The 11,343-nt window shown below is 57.0% G+C and overlaps 5 protein-coding genes across 5 annotated transcripts; all 5 read left to right on the top strand.

Annotated features, from left to right (window-relative positions):
• Positions 1-156: 156 nt before the first annotated feature.
• On the top strand, positions 157-678 carry JKF63_05108 (uncharacterized protein; the record flags this gene model as incomplete). Its single annotated transcript, XM_067901077.1, has 1 exon — positions 157-678. The coding sequence occupies one exon, from the start codon at positions 157-159 to the stop codon at positions 676-678; it is 522 nt and encodes a 173-aa protein (XP_067757440.1).
• A 1,221-nt stretch (positions 679-1,899) lies between these two features.
• JKF63_05107 (uncharacterized protein) lies at positions 1,900-2,730 on the top strand (the record flags this gene model as incomplete). The annotated part of the gene is made up of 1 exon (XM_067901076.1): positions 1,900-2,730. The coding sequence occupies one exon, from the start codon at positions 1,900-1,902 to the stop codon at positions 2,728-2,730; it is 831 nt and encodes a 276-aa protein (XP_067757439.1).
• A 1,374-nt stretch (positions 2,731-4,104) lies between these two features.
• On the top strand, positions 4,105-4,974 carry JKF63_05106 (uncharacterized protein; the record flags this gene model as incomplete). Its single annotated transcript, XM_067901075.1, has 1 exon — positions 4,105-4,974. One exon carries the CDS (start codon positions 4,105-4,107, stop codon positions 4,972-4,974), a length of 870 nt encoding a protein of 289 aa, XP_067757438.1.
• Positions 4,975-5,650: 676 nt separating this feature from the next.
• JKF63_05105 (uncharacterized protein) lies at positions 5,651-7,801 on the top strand (the record flags this gene model as incomplete). Its single annotated transcript, XM_067901074.1, has 1 exon — positions 5,651-7,801. The coding sequence occupies one exon, from the start codon at positions 5,651-5,653 to the stop codon at positions 7,799-7,801; it is 2,151 nt and encodes a 716-aa protein (XP_067757437.1).
• Positions 7,802-8,698: 897 nt separating this feature from the next.
• Positions 8,699-9,511, top strand: JKF63_05104 (uncharacterized protein; the record flags this gene model as incomplete). Its single annotated transcript, XM_067901073.1, has 1 exon — positions 8,699-9,511. One exon carries the CDS (start codon positions 8,699-8,701, stop codon positions 9,509-9,511), a length of 813 nt encoding a protein of 270 aa, XP_067757436.1.
• Between the last annotated feature and the right edge of the window lie 1,832 nt (positions 9,512-11,343).

Genomic DNA, 11,343 nt, shown 5'->3' with positions numbered 1-11,343 from the left:
GTGGTGAAGCACCCGCCAAGTACCGCACTCTTCTCTCGTAAGGTCTCTGCCCCTGCGGTAATCGGTGCAGAGCTCAGCGACCGAACCTCTAACGGTAGCTTTGCCTTTGTCCAAGAAGCCGCCGCCGCTTCACACGGCAACACTCCAAAGCGAGGCATGGCGAGCGATGCGGCGTTGAGCGCCATGAACACGGGCTCGGGTGGCAAGGCGATCGTGGACGCCCCACCGCGCCTAGAATTTCATCGACAGTCGAGCGCCCGCACGTACATCCGCAGCAACACGGTCACCTCCGCCCCCGTGTACACCGCTGATGCCGGATTGCCGCCAGCTGGTGCTGCTGCCACTGCGACCGCGGCTGGCAGCTCTGCATCGCCCAGCGCCGACGTCAAGAGTAGTGAAGCGGCTCTGAAAGGCAGCGACAGGGATGCCGCAGGAGCAGCGGGTAGATCCCCCACCGGCGCGTCAGCGGCGAGTGTGCCACACACGATACGCCGCAACGCAGCACAAATGCTCAGCACCAAGCCAAATTTGTCTCGGCGCACCGCCAGAAGTGCCAGCGGTTTACCAGTTGGAAACAACTTTGTTCGCACAAGTGCCAATCGCCGTCTACCGACAGTGGCGACAGTGCCCACGGAGTCCAGTAGCTCATCTACACCCCTGACAAAGCGAACCCGTTAAACGCACACTTGACACAAAAACGCGTGACATCGCCCCATTACCGTTTGAGGGGAGAGGGGGAGTGGAAACAAATGAAAAAGACAAGCGGCCCTGTCGCATCGTTTGTGAGCGCCACCGACTTTCCTCCTCCTCTGCCTTTACCTCCTCTTTATAAAAAAAAACGATCCGGCATATGGGTACAATGGCCCTTCTCTTTGCCTCTGCGCACCTCTGTGTGTGTGTGTGTGTGTGTTTCTTTCATTGCTCTTTATAGTACATGAAATACTTACCCTCTTCCCACCACTCCCCCCACCCCCACCCCCTTTTGTGTGTGTGTGTGTGTGTCTGCCCGTATGTGGGAAGAGGGAGGGGGAGGGGGAGGGGGGCCAAAAAGCGTTTGTTCTTTCCTCCTCCCCCTTTTGTGAAGTCTGTGCAACCAACAAAATCCTTAAAAACACGTGAAAAACGCAGACGAAGCCACAGACGAACCACTGTGTGGGTGTGTCGTGCCGGATGCAGACGTCCCTGTGGCATGTTGCTGATGCGGTGATGTGCTTTCCAGACTCCCATCGTTGCCTAGCCGGCTGGGGGGGGGGGGAGAGGGGGAGAGTGCGGAACGACACCTTAAATAATCACCTCCATTTGTGTGCGACGGATGCATGACTGTCTTTATGTGCCTACGTGGCGCAGGGCTCACTTGGTCGATTTCTTTACCGCCACTTTCTCTCTCTCATCAAAGTGGCATCCGTCGCAGCCCCCTCACCCACTCGTGTGCTTTGATTTGTGCTCTCTATCCTTGACACCTCTCTCCTTCCCATCTGTGAGCTTTTCAGATCACACGCACACACCGCGCACACTCACATCTACCTCTCCTCCACGGAACACTCGGATCCCCATATCCCCTTATAAAGGCACGCCCGCACACATAAATGCTATAGACCCCTCTCTCTCTCCCCCTTCCTCATATTTTAGGATTTTCTTCCTTTTTGTACGTGTGACCCTTGTCATCTTGGGCATCGGCCTCCACCCCCCCCCCCCAGCGCCCAATAGTTGAACCCGTTGTTTGTTTGTCTTCACCTCTTTCATATAACATCGTACATCCCCTGTGCGTTCCCCCATAGATTCGCCGATCACCTTTTATTCCCTCCCCCCCCCCTTATCACTCCTCCAACACCGCCGCCACCGTCTAACGTTGCCTTCCCCTGACACACACACACACACTTACAACCGACGACCATCATCATGTTCAGCGGTCGTGTAGAGCTCATCATCGGCCCCATGTTTGCGGGCAAGACGACAGAACTGATGCGTCGCGTCAAGCGCGAGATCCACGCCCGTCGCAGCTGTTTTGTAATCAAATACTCTAAAGACACCCGCTACGATGAGCACAACGTCGCCTCGCATGATCAGCTGACGCTGCGAGCGCAGGCGGCCGTCTCGCAATTGAAGGAGGTCCATGACAAGTGGCAGAGGTTTGATGTGGTGGCTATAGACGAGGGTCAATTTTTCCCAGACCTGGTCAACTTTTGCAACACTGCTGCTGACGCAGGCAAAATCGTGATGGTCTCCGCACTCGACGGCGATTACCTCCGCAGACCATTTGGAAAGATCTGCGATCTTGTTCCGTACTGTGAGGCGGTGGATAAGCTCACGGCGGTGTGCATGATGTGCCACGAGCAGCCCGCCTGCTTTACTCGGCGCACGGTGAACGTTGAGGAGCAGGAACTCATTGGCGGCTCAGACTTGTATATTGCGACATGCCGCGGGTGTTACAAGAAGCAGCAGCTACCCTCCATCAAAGAAATGTGGTCGCAGCAGATGGCCATCAAGGAAGTAGAAAAGAGCTTTCTGAACGTGAAGAAGGAAGCCACTGGGACTGAGACACCCGAAAAGCCAGCCGGTGGCGGCGCCACTCCGAATGTAGAAGCGACGTCCCCCATGTCGGCAATGAAGGGTGCAGCCGTGTGTGAGCCGTCGATCGGTATCAAGTCCGCTCGAGAAGTGAACGACTTCACTAACCTCACAGCCAACCCTCCCAAGCAGCAGCGTATAGAAGTCGTCCCCTCAAACTGATCCAGCGGAGAGGGAGAGGGGGTACGTGTACCGGGGAAAAGAAACAGCGAATCCTAAGGTTAGGTACCCACGGTGGCGCGAGTCCTGCACGCACATACACAGGCATGTGTATGCATATATATATATGTATATGTGTGTGTGCACGTTCGTGTAGACATAGACGTGCGCATACAGACGCACATGTTATTCGCTTATGTGAAAAACAAAACAAAACGTTCAAAGTCATCTCGGCATGTATGTGTATATGCATGCGTGCGTTGCATGTGTTTTCATAAAAATATCCTCACACATGTCGAGATTGAGAATCAGCGAAAAAGGGGGGGCAGCAGCTTCGGTGCCGCTGCTCGTTTTTTTTGTCCTCCTCGCCTCCCTCTTCCCTCGATCCCCCCTGCCCTCCTCGTTTTGTACTGTTTTGGGTTGCCGTGAACAAAACTGTTAATTCTTCTCCCAATATTTGATCGCCTCATAGAGCTGAGCTGCCCACGTGCATACCAAAGGCGACCGCGATTGTACACTGTGCGTGTGTGGGTGTGTGTGCGTGTGTGTGTGTGTAACCGCTGTGTTTTCGTTTGTTTCAAACAGCACACGGAACCACCGTAATTTTCAAAAAAAAAGCACGAGGAGGACGAGGAGGGATAAAAATTGTGGTATGAGTGCCCCCCACCCCCCCCCTCTCTGCATCTCGGTCTCTGTTTCCTCCACCCGACCCCAGCCCCACCCCTCTTCCCTCCTCTTGGAGTCATTATGATGATGCGGGCACAGTGAAGGCAGTGGAGTACAACAGTAGGTACTGGCACTCAACGCCCCCCCCCCCACCACCACCACCACCTCTCTCTCGCCTCCCAAGGTGCTTCGCGCTCCACCATCCATCCTCGGAGATTAAAGGGCAGCTGCGCAAGTCATACAATGCAAAGCATATATGTGTAACACAGCACCGCAGGATTTAAAACATATTTTCTTTTCTGTACGCACGACTGGTTTGTGAGTGTGTCTATACGTGTGAGGGGTGACGCAGCGAGAGCATGATGTCTTCGGGGTAGACAGCTGGCAGGGCTGTATTCTGCTCTGTGCGCCTCAGCGTCGACCGCGCCCAGAGAGTACTCTCCATTTCTTTTGCCTCTTATCTTTCGACTACACGTCCGTCGTCTTTTCTTCACATTTCACTGTGCCATCTACCATTTGACTTGTTAGGATTACGAACTCGTCTTCACCCACTTGACAGGGGTAACCAACTACGCTGCGCTACAGCGACGCCTCGGCGGCGACCCTCCCCTCCCCCTCCCCCTCCCCCCCCCTCTCTCTCTCTCGCGCAGTTTTGCCTTTGCTTCCTGGGGTGTGCCCCTCTACATGTTGCTCGCATCGGCTAGTCCATTCATGCCCGCCTCTGTCTCGCTCGCCACCCTGCCCCTGAGCGCCCGCCAAGTGCGATTAGGGGCTTCAGCCTATGCTGCCCCCTTCACCTCCTGCACCCCCGGAGCTCAGTACTGGCAGTGCCGGGCCGCCTTCTCGATATCTCGTAGGTCACTAGTACCGAAGAGGAAAAAGGCGCCGCTTTCGAAGGGGGCGGAGCCTCGACCTGCCACGGCCGCCTCTCCCGCCCCGCCCCTCTATCCGTCTCACGCAGTGCGGACTGGCCCTGCAACCACCTCAAAATCAGAAAGCAAGGCCCAACCGACAGCCGCGCCCCCCTGCACCGCAGGTGTGGGAGGCTCGTTGTTAGCAGACGCCAACATAGACACTCTTTCGCCAGCATCATCCCCGTCCCCGGAGGTGGTGGCTGCCAATCATGGAGAACGGCTGCGCCGGTCCTATACACCGACGAATGCAGCCATCAGTGAACAACTCGCCTCGCTGCGGCGCGAGCTGCTCGAAGTGCGGCTGCAGCTGGCGAAAGCAGAGGAGACAAACGCAGGGCTTTATGAGGGCGTGCTCGCACGACTCGCCGAGACAGACCGGGCGGCTCACCTCACCGCGTCGAGCATCCGCTACACAGGCATGGCACTGCGTGCGGCGCACGACAACTTAGAGGTGGAACTACGGCGTCTTCTAACGATCGGGCTGACAGCGGAAGAAGTGGATGCCGCCGCCATCGAGGCAGGTGCGCGACAGTACGTGAGACAGAACATCGGCTACCACAGCGAACACGTCTCGTCGAAGCCATCTGCTGTGCCAGACATGACCAGTGCAGTCAAGGGAAACGAGCTCAGCAAAACAATGAAGGCTTTCTCAAAGTCAAAAAAGTGAGCAGCAATCACAGGCGGAGTAACCGAGAGGGACCAACGAACTCCCCTCCCTCCCCTTCCCCCCAAAAAAAAACTAAAATAAAAGAAAGATGGATTAGCGCAGAAGCGCTGTTGTCGCATGTGTGTGCGTGTGTGCGTCCATAAAACACCCCTCTCGGCGTTCGCTGGTTTCGTTTTTACTGAGTCAACGCACTCCCCCTCCCCCCCCCTTCCCGCCCATTCTCCCAAGACAAATTACACACACACACAGAGAGAAATAGGGGAAATCACAAAGGAAGTGCCCTTGGCGCACACCTCCTCTCTCCCGCCTCCCCTACCCCCCCACTCCCATCCCCTTTGGCCTCATTCCTCTCTCTCTCCCCACCACCACCACCACCCAAAGACTCGAACCGACACGTGTATATCACTCAACCAATCCCATCACGCCACACATACACACATAATAGACACACCACACGCAATCATAACACCGATAGAAGGTGGACACATATACATCCATAGACGATTCATTTTCTTCTCTCACCTTCACTCCCCCCCCCACCACCACCCACTCCGGGGTTCACACGGCTACTTCTCCGTGTGCTTCGTTCACTTTGCCCCTCGCCCCCCCCCCTCCACACACACACACACAGACACAGACACGAGCACACACATAATCTACCCATCTGTCCCTCACGATGGCGGCTGTTGCATTACGCGTGCCGAAGCCGAAGATGACGGTGAGCGCCGTACAGGGAAAAGTGTCTGTCTACGCAGAGGATGGTGAACGGATTGGTCAGTGGGGCGGCACCGAGTGCTTTCTCTCGCGCCAAAGTGGACTCGGGCCATGTTTGGTCGTGCGCTCCAGCCGACACAAAAAACATGAGGGCACCTTCTTCCAGCTTACGCGATTGCAGCGGGTTGTGTCGACGCGCGTGGCGCAAGGACGCCTGACAGTGATGGTGCCGCATGAGAAGCGACAGTGCAGCGTGTTCATCGATACTACAGACGACTTGGATGAGCTGCGCATGATGGCCGGTGTGCTGCAGGACAAGGCTCGCTGGAAAGACATGGAGCGGAACGTGGCAAGCAGAAACCGAAAAGGTCCACGGCGTGAAGCGAACGAGGATGGTGGCGTTTCTGGGCGTGCAGGGCTGAGGGATCCTAGCGTGGCGCAGCTGTCGGGACGCGGCGTTGACGACCAGGACGACGATGACACTTGCAGTGAGGGGATAAACGAGGCAGCTCACGATAGTAGCGAAGCCGCCTTTAGCGAACCACAAAGGGGCTCGCTTCCTGAACCTTTAATGCTGGCGTCCCAGGCACCAGTGATGCGGTCGCAGTCCCTGGTGCCCCAGCGGGGTACCGCGGAAGCAGGTGAAAGCAAGAGCGGTAGCGGTCTTACCACGTCGATGCCGGCGGCCCAGCGCCAGCGGTTGACCTGGACGAGTGAGCAACAGCGTGCAGTACAGCTTTTGTGCGCAGGTCACAACGTATTTGTAAGTGGTCCCGCTGGAACAGGCAAAACAGAATGGCTGCTTCACGTCTTGCAACACGTCCTTCCTCGCATCCGGCAGCACCGTTCTCCGAAGAGCGGGGCCGACCAGATATGGAAAGAAGAGCAAGAAAACCTGGTGGACACCGGGCGAGTCGCGGTCACGGCGGCCACCGGCATCGCTGCTCGGCTCATTGGTGGGAAAACGGTGCACGCTTTTTCCGGCATCGGCCGCGGCGAAGGCGATCCAGATGCGATCCTGCAGCGCGTGCAAAGCAAGCCAGACGTTGTACGGGCGTGGCAGCAGTGCGAAGTGCTCGTAATCGATGAGATCAGCATGCTCTCCTCACACACATTCGCCCAGCTTGACCGCATCGCGCGCGCTTTGCGAGCCCCGTTGGCGCCCTCCGCCTCGTCTGGCGCGCAACGACGGCCGCGAGTAGACAACGCAGAGCGGCCCTTCGGAGGCATTCAGCTGCTGGTGGTGGGTGACTTTCTGCAGCTGCCGCCGGTGTCGCGTGGCGCTGGCGAGGAAGTAAAACCCGCCTTCGTGGCTGCCGCGTGGCGCGCCTGCTCTTTTCACTCGATCTTCTTCACAAAGGACTACCGTCATGCCGACGACACCCGATTTGCGCAATGCTGCGCGGCGGTGCGGCGAGGCGAGTGCACGCCACTCGTGCGAGAGGTGCTCGAAGCGTGTTTAGGGCGAAAGTTGGAAGAGCGCTTCGGGGTCGAGGCCACCACACTGCTTGCGCGTCGCAAAGACGTGGACCGCTTCAATGCCCAGCGCCTGCAGCAGTTGGACTCGATGCAGTTCCACCGCTACGCCTCCGAGGATTACGCCGCCATCCCCGGCGCCGACATCGACAGCGAGGTGTCGCTGCCCTCGGTGCTCACCTTGAAGGAGGCTGCGCAGGTGGTACTCCTCGCATCCCTGCCGAACGAACCCAGTTTGGCCAACGGTGACGTTGGCCTCGTCGTGGGCTTTGTAGCTCAGTCGCATGGCCCAGCGCTGCCGCTCGTCCGGTTTTCCACCGGCGTCGAGGCCGTCGTGCCCGCCATCACGATGGAGGTGTACGGGCGGGATGGTCGCCTCAGCCTGTCTAGGCGTCAAGTCCCGCTGCAGCTGGCCTGGGCATTAACGGTGCACCGAGTTCAGGGGTTGACATTGCCCATGGTGCGCCTAGCGCTGGACAAGTCGTTCTTCGAAGCAGGGCAAGCGTACGTGGCGCTGTCGCGAGTGCGCAAGGCAGAAGATTTGAGCTTGACAGCGCTGGACCTGAACGTGTTGTCAGCGCACGTGTCGCAGGAGGCGCGAGACTTTTACGGGTTGACCACGACGACTTCAGCGTAGACGTATAAGAGAGCGCCCGTGTGTGTGAGAAAAGGGGTTGACAGCCCTCCCCCCCCCCCCCCCCCCCCCACACACACACACGCAGACACTTCGGATGGCCTCATCTCTACTTGATGTGAAACGATGTCGCGTGCGCCAGACGGTCACCGCGCACCGATGACGTGGAGAGCGGCAACGACAGCGCTAGGCACCCCCCCCCCCCCCCCCCCGCGCAGCCTTGCGAGGCATTTTTGAACACACAATATGTTGTCTTCATTCCTGCGACACACGTGGCTGTGTGAGTGTAGGGGGGGGGAGTACGGGTCAAGCGCAGAGATACTATGCGCATGTTTGGGGCTTCCAGTCGATGTTTTCAGGAGCTGGGAGACAAGAGATGAGCGGCAGCGGCATCCTCAAATACGTACCAACACGGGCACCTTCACCATACTCGCACCGACAAATCTTAGCAATCGAGGAGGGGGAGGGGGGAAGAGGGGAGAGGGGGGGTCCCCCTCTCGGCAGCGTCGCTGTCTCACACTCTACTCACTTATCCGCCCCGCAGGTCGACCTACAGGGGTTCCCCATTACGTAGGTTGTCATGCTGCACGTTCCTCATGATGGCACAGTGCACATGTGCTCCTCCTCCCTAACGGCGGCTGATGTGTTTACGTGGGTGTTTCATCTGGCCCACAGCCACTACCTTTGCCCCCTTTGTTCCCATGTACCAACATTCCCTCCGCCCCCCTTCCACCACCACCACCACCACCTCTCTCTTTCTTCGTCGTCGTCGTCTCTGACCTACTACTACTACTACTACACACACGCATGGTCTCTCTCTTTGCTACACGCTGGTAAGGATCTCTGTCTGTCTTTTGTAGCTTCCGTTTTTGATTTTTTTTCTGGAGGAGGTGTGACGTCATGCCGCAGGACAAACGCCTTATTGTCACCAAGGCAGTGCTGTATAAACTGCAGCGTGTCTGTGCGGGAGATGGGAATGGATGTAGCAGAGGCAACAGTAGCGATGCCGACCAGGAAGGCATCTTTCTGGAGTTTATCTTGCCGTCCGTCATCACGACACAGTGCCCGCAGCTAGTGCGTGATCATCGATTCCATTTGCCGCATCGCGTGTTCCCCGCCAATGGACGCACTACATGTCTCATCGTCCCCAAGGTCATCTCACACGACTGTGGCAAGATCAATAAACGACATGGCTACTACGACGCGGTGGTGACGGCCGAGGCAATATGCAAACGCGGCGACGCCGAGGCAGCGGAAAGGGCGCTCCGTGTTGCCGCCACATTTAGTCATTTTGTGGTGGACGCGCGTATCGAGTCGAAACTGCCGCACGCCATCACAGACGCGGTGAGAGCGAGCGCGTCTCCTGCCACGGCGGCGGCGGCGGCAGCGACCAAATCGACTCCAAGCTCTGCAGTGCACTGCCCACGCAAGCTAATCACACCGCTGGATGGCCTCGACGAGCGCGAGACGCTCGGCTTTCGCCTCTCGCAAGGGTCCACCGCAGGGCTTGTGGAGTGCCAGAAGCAGGGCCAACTGCTCTTCCGCGTCGGTCACGGCGGCATGACCGCTGGTGCGGTGTGCGAGAATGCAAAGGCGTTCGCTGTTGCACTAAAGAAGGAGTTCCCTACCGTGTGGAAGTATGTGCACGAGTTATCCCTGGTGTCGAACCGGACTGAGCGCATCCGTTTCATGGAGGTGCAGATTGCGAAGTGAGCGGGAAACAAGTGTGCGCAACATCACCTCTGTAGAGATCAGGGAGGGGAGTGATGGAAGGTAGGGCAAGGGAGGCTTTATTTTGATGATTCTTCCTCCCACGAGTTTGGACCGCAAGGGGAGACGAGGGCCAGGGCTGCCTCTACAAATGGGATGAGTTGCTTCGAGTGTAGGAAAGGCCAGAGGTCATCCCCCTTGAACAATTTTTGGCGTTACGGCGAGGCGTCGCCGACACTCGGTGAGAACAGGACACACCAGCATGCGACTGACAGATTCATCGGGGCCCTGCAATGGGGCTCGAGAGTCGTGCTTGCTGCACCAGAAGAAAGAAGAGAACGGCGCACAGGATGTGATACCCTTGGTCCGTGCACCGATCGGGATCGAGGGCACACCACGTCACGTGGTTTCCCCTGCTTTTTTGTCAGAGGGAAAAGGAGTCGCCACAGAATGGACAGCTACAAAACCCCGTCGTCTGCCACCGGAGGTCGATCCTGGTGAAGGGATTGGCAATGCTTCTGCAGAACCTGGAGCGCACTAAGATATGAACAAGACACATATCGAGGCACTTTCCAGGTTTTGGCGAACGCTGATGAGATCATCACCACCCCCTGGGGGGAAATAAAGGTCAGCGTCAGCCCCAAGTAGTGCGAGCTGCTTTGCCTTACTGAGGCCGTTAGCGTTCCCTTGCGCCACCGTCACTGGGCCAGGGTTCAACTCAACATCTCCACACTGAAGCAACAAAAAACATTTGCAGAGAGCAACGGCTAGCCTCTGGCCTCGGCGGCCAAGGGAAGCGCTCGCGACCATTACCGCTCCCACGAATGGGGGTGCCCAACCCATTAGGTGTCGCTAGGTGGGCGTCAGCGTTTAGCTTTCCTCGCGCAGGGGGTGCTGGCCCCTGGAAACGCGACGAGGTGGCTTACATTCGCACAGGGAGCAAAGGAAGTCGTAGAGGCCTATGTGGTTTCGCTGGCGGTGCATTCTCTAAGCTTCTCGCTGCCCTCTTCCATGCCCTCCCCCCTTTTTTTTCCTCATAGTCGACGTGTATCATCATCTCGTCTCCTTTCCCTCCCCTCTTCCTCTTGGTTTTTTGTTGTTTTTTCCCTGTGCGAAACACTTTTTTTTGTAATTTGTTTTTGGTGTGTGTGTGATATATAAGAAAAAAAACGGAGGAGCAGATTTGAACAAAAATGAGAGCGTTCAACGACGTTTAACGTACCCGTGACTCACGTGTGTATTTAAAATATATATATATATATATATCTATATGACTTCACAGAATACCCGCATCGATATCATTGCGCGTACACACAGGCGTTCATGGGTGACGCTTCGCGCCCTTTCTCCAAGTCTGGCGTGCACATTAGTGTGGGTTTGTCAAATCAGGGAGGCTTGCAGACCTGCACACGCCTCTGCACCTGAAGCTGCCCTACAGGCGGGGGAGGGCTTGTACGCAGCTCGGCCTGTCTTGAATCCCTGTGTGGAGGGGGTCTTTGTGTATGCTGCACATTCCTCCCCCCCCCCCTGTGTGTCGGTGTCCGTCTCTCTTCGTTTACCTTCTTTTCTCGTTCCTGTCGAATGGGGGGTGGGTGGGTTCGCCATCCCCCCCTCTCTCTCTCTCTCCTGTGACACACGAGCGAAACACTAGACATTTATCTACCATCAATGCCACTCTCACCAACAGCAACCCTTCTCTGGGCATTCTCCTCTTTCCCGCCTCCCTGTCTGCGCACGAGTGCGTGCACCTGAGGTTTAGTGTGCGCAGCGCAGAAGCACCATGTTGCATTCCCTCATATATACCCCATCCGTTACACACATTTTCCCACTCTTTT

This window comes from Porcisia hertigi, chromosome 21, assembly GCF_017918235.1.
Source record: "Porcisia hertigi strain C119 chromosome 21, whole genome shotgun sequence".
In the NCBI taxonomy this organism is placed as follows: domain Eukaryota; phylum Euglenozoa; class Kinetoplastea; order Trypanosomatida; family Trypanosomatidae; genus Porcisia; species Porcisia hertigi.
This window is presented reverse-complemented; position numbering and strand designations above follow the sequence as displayed.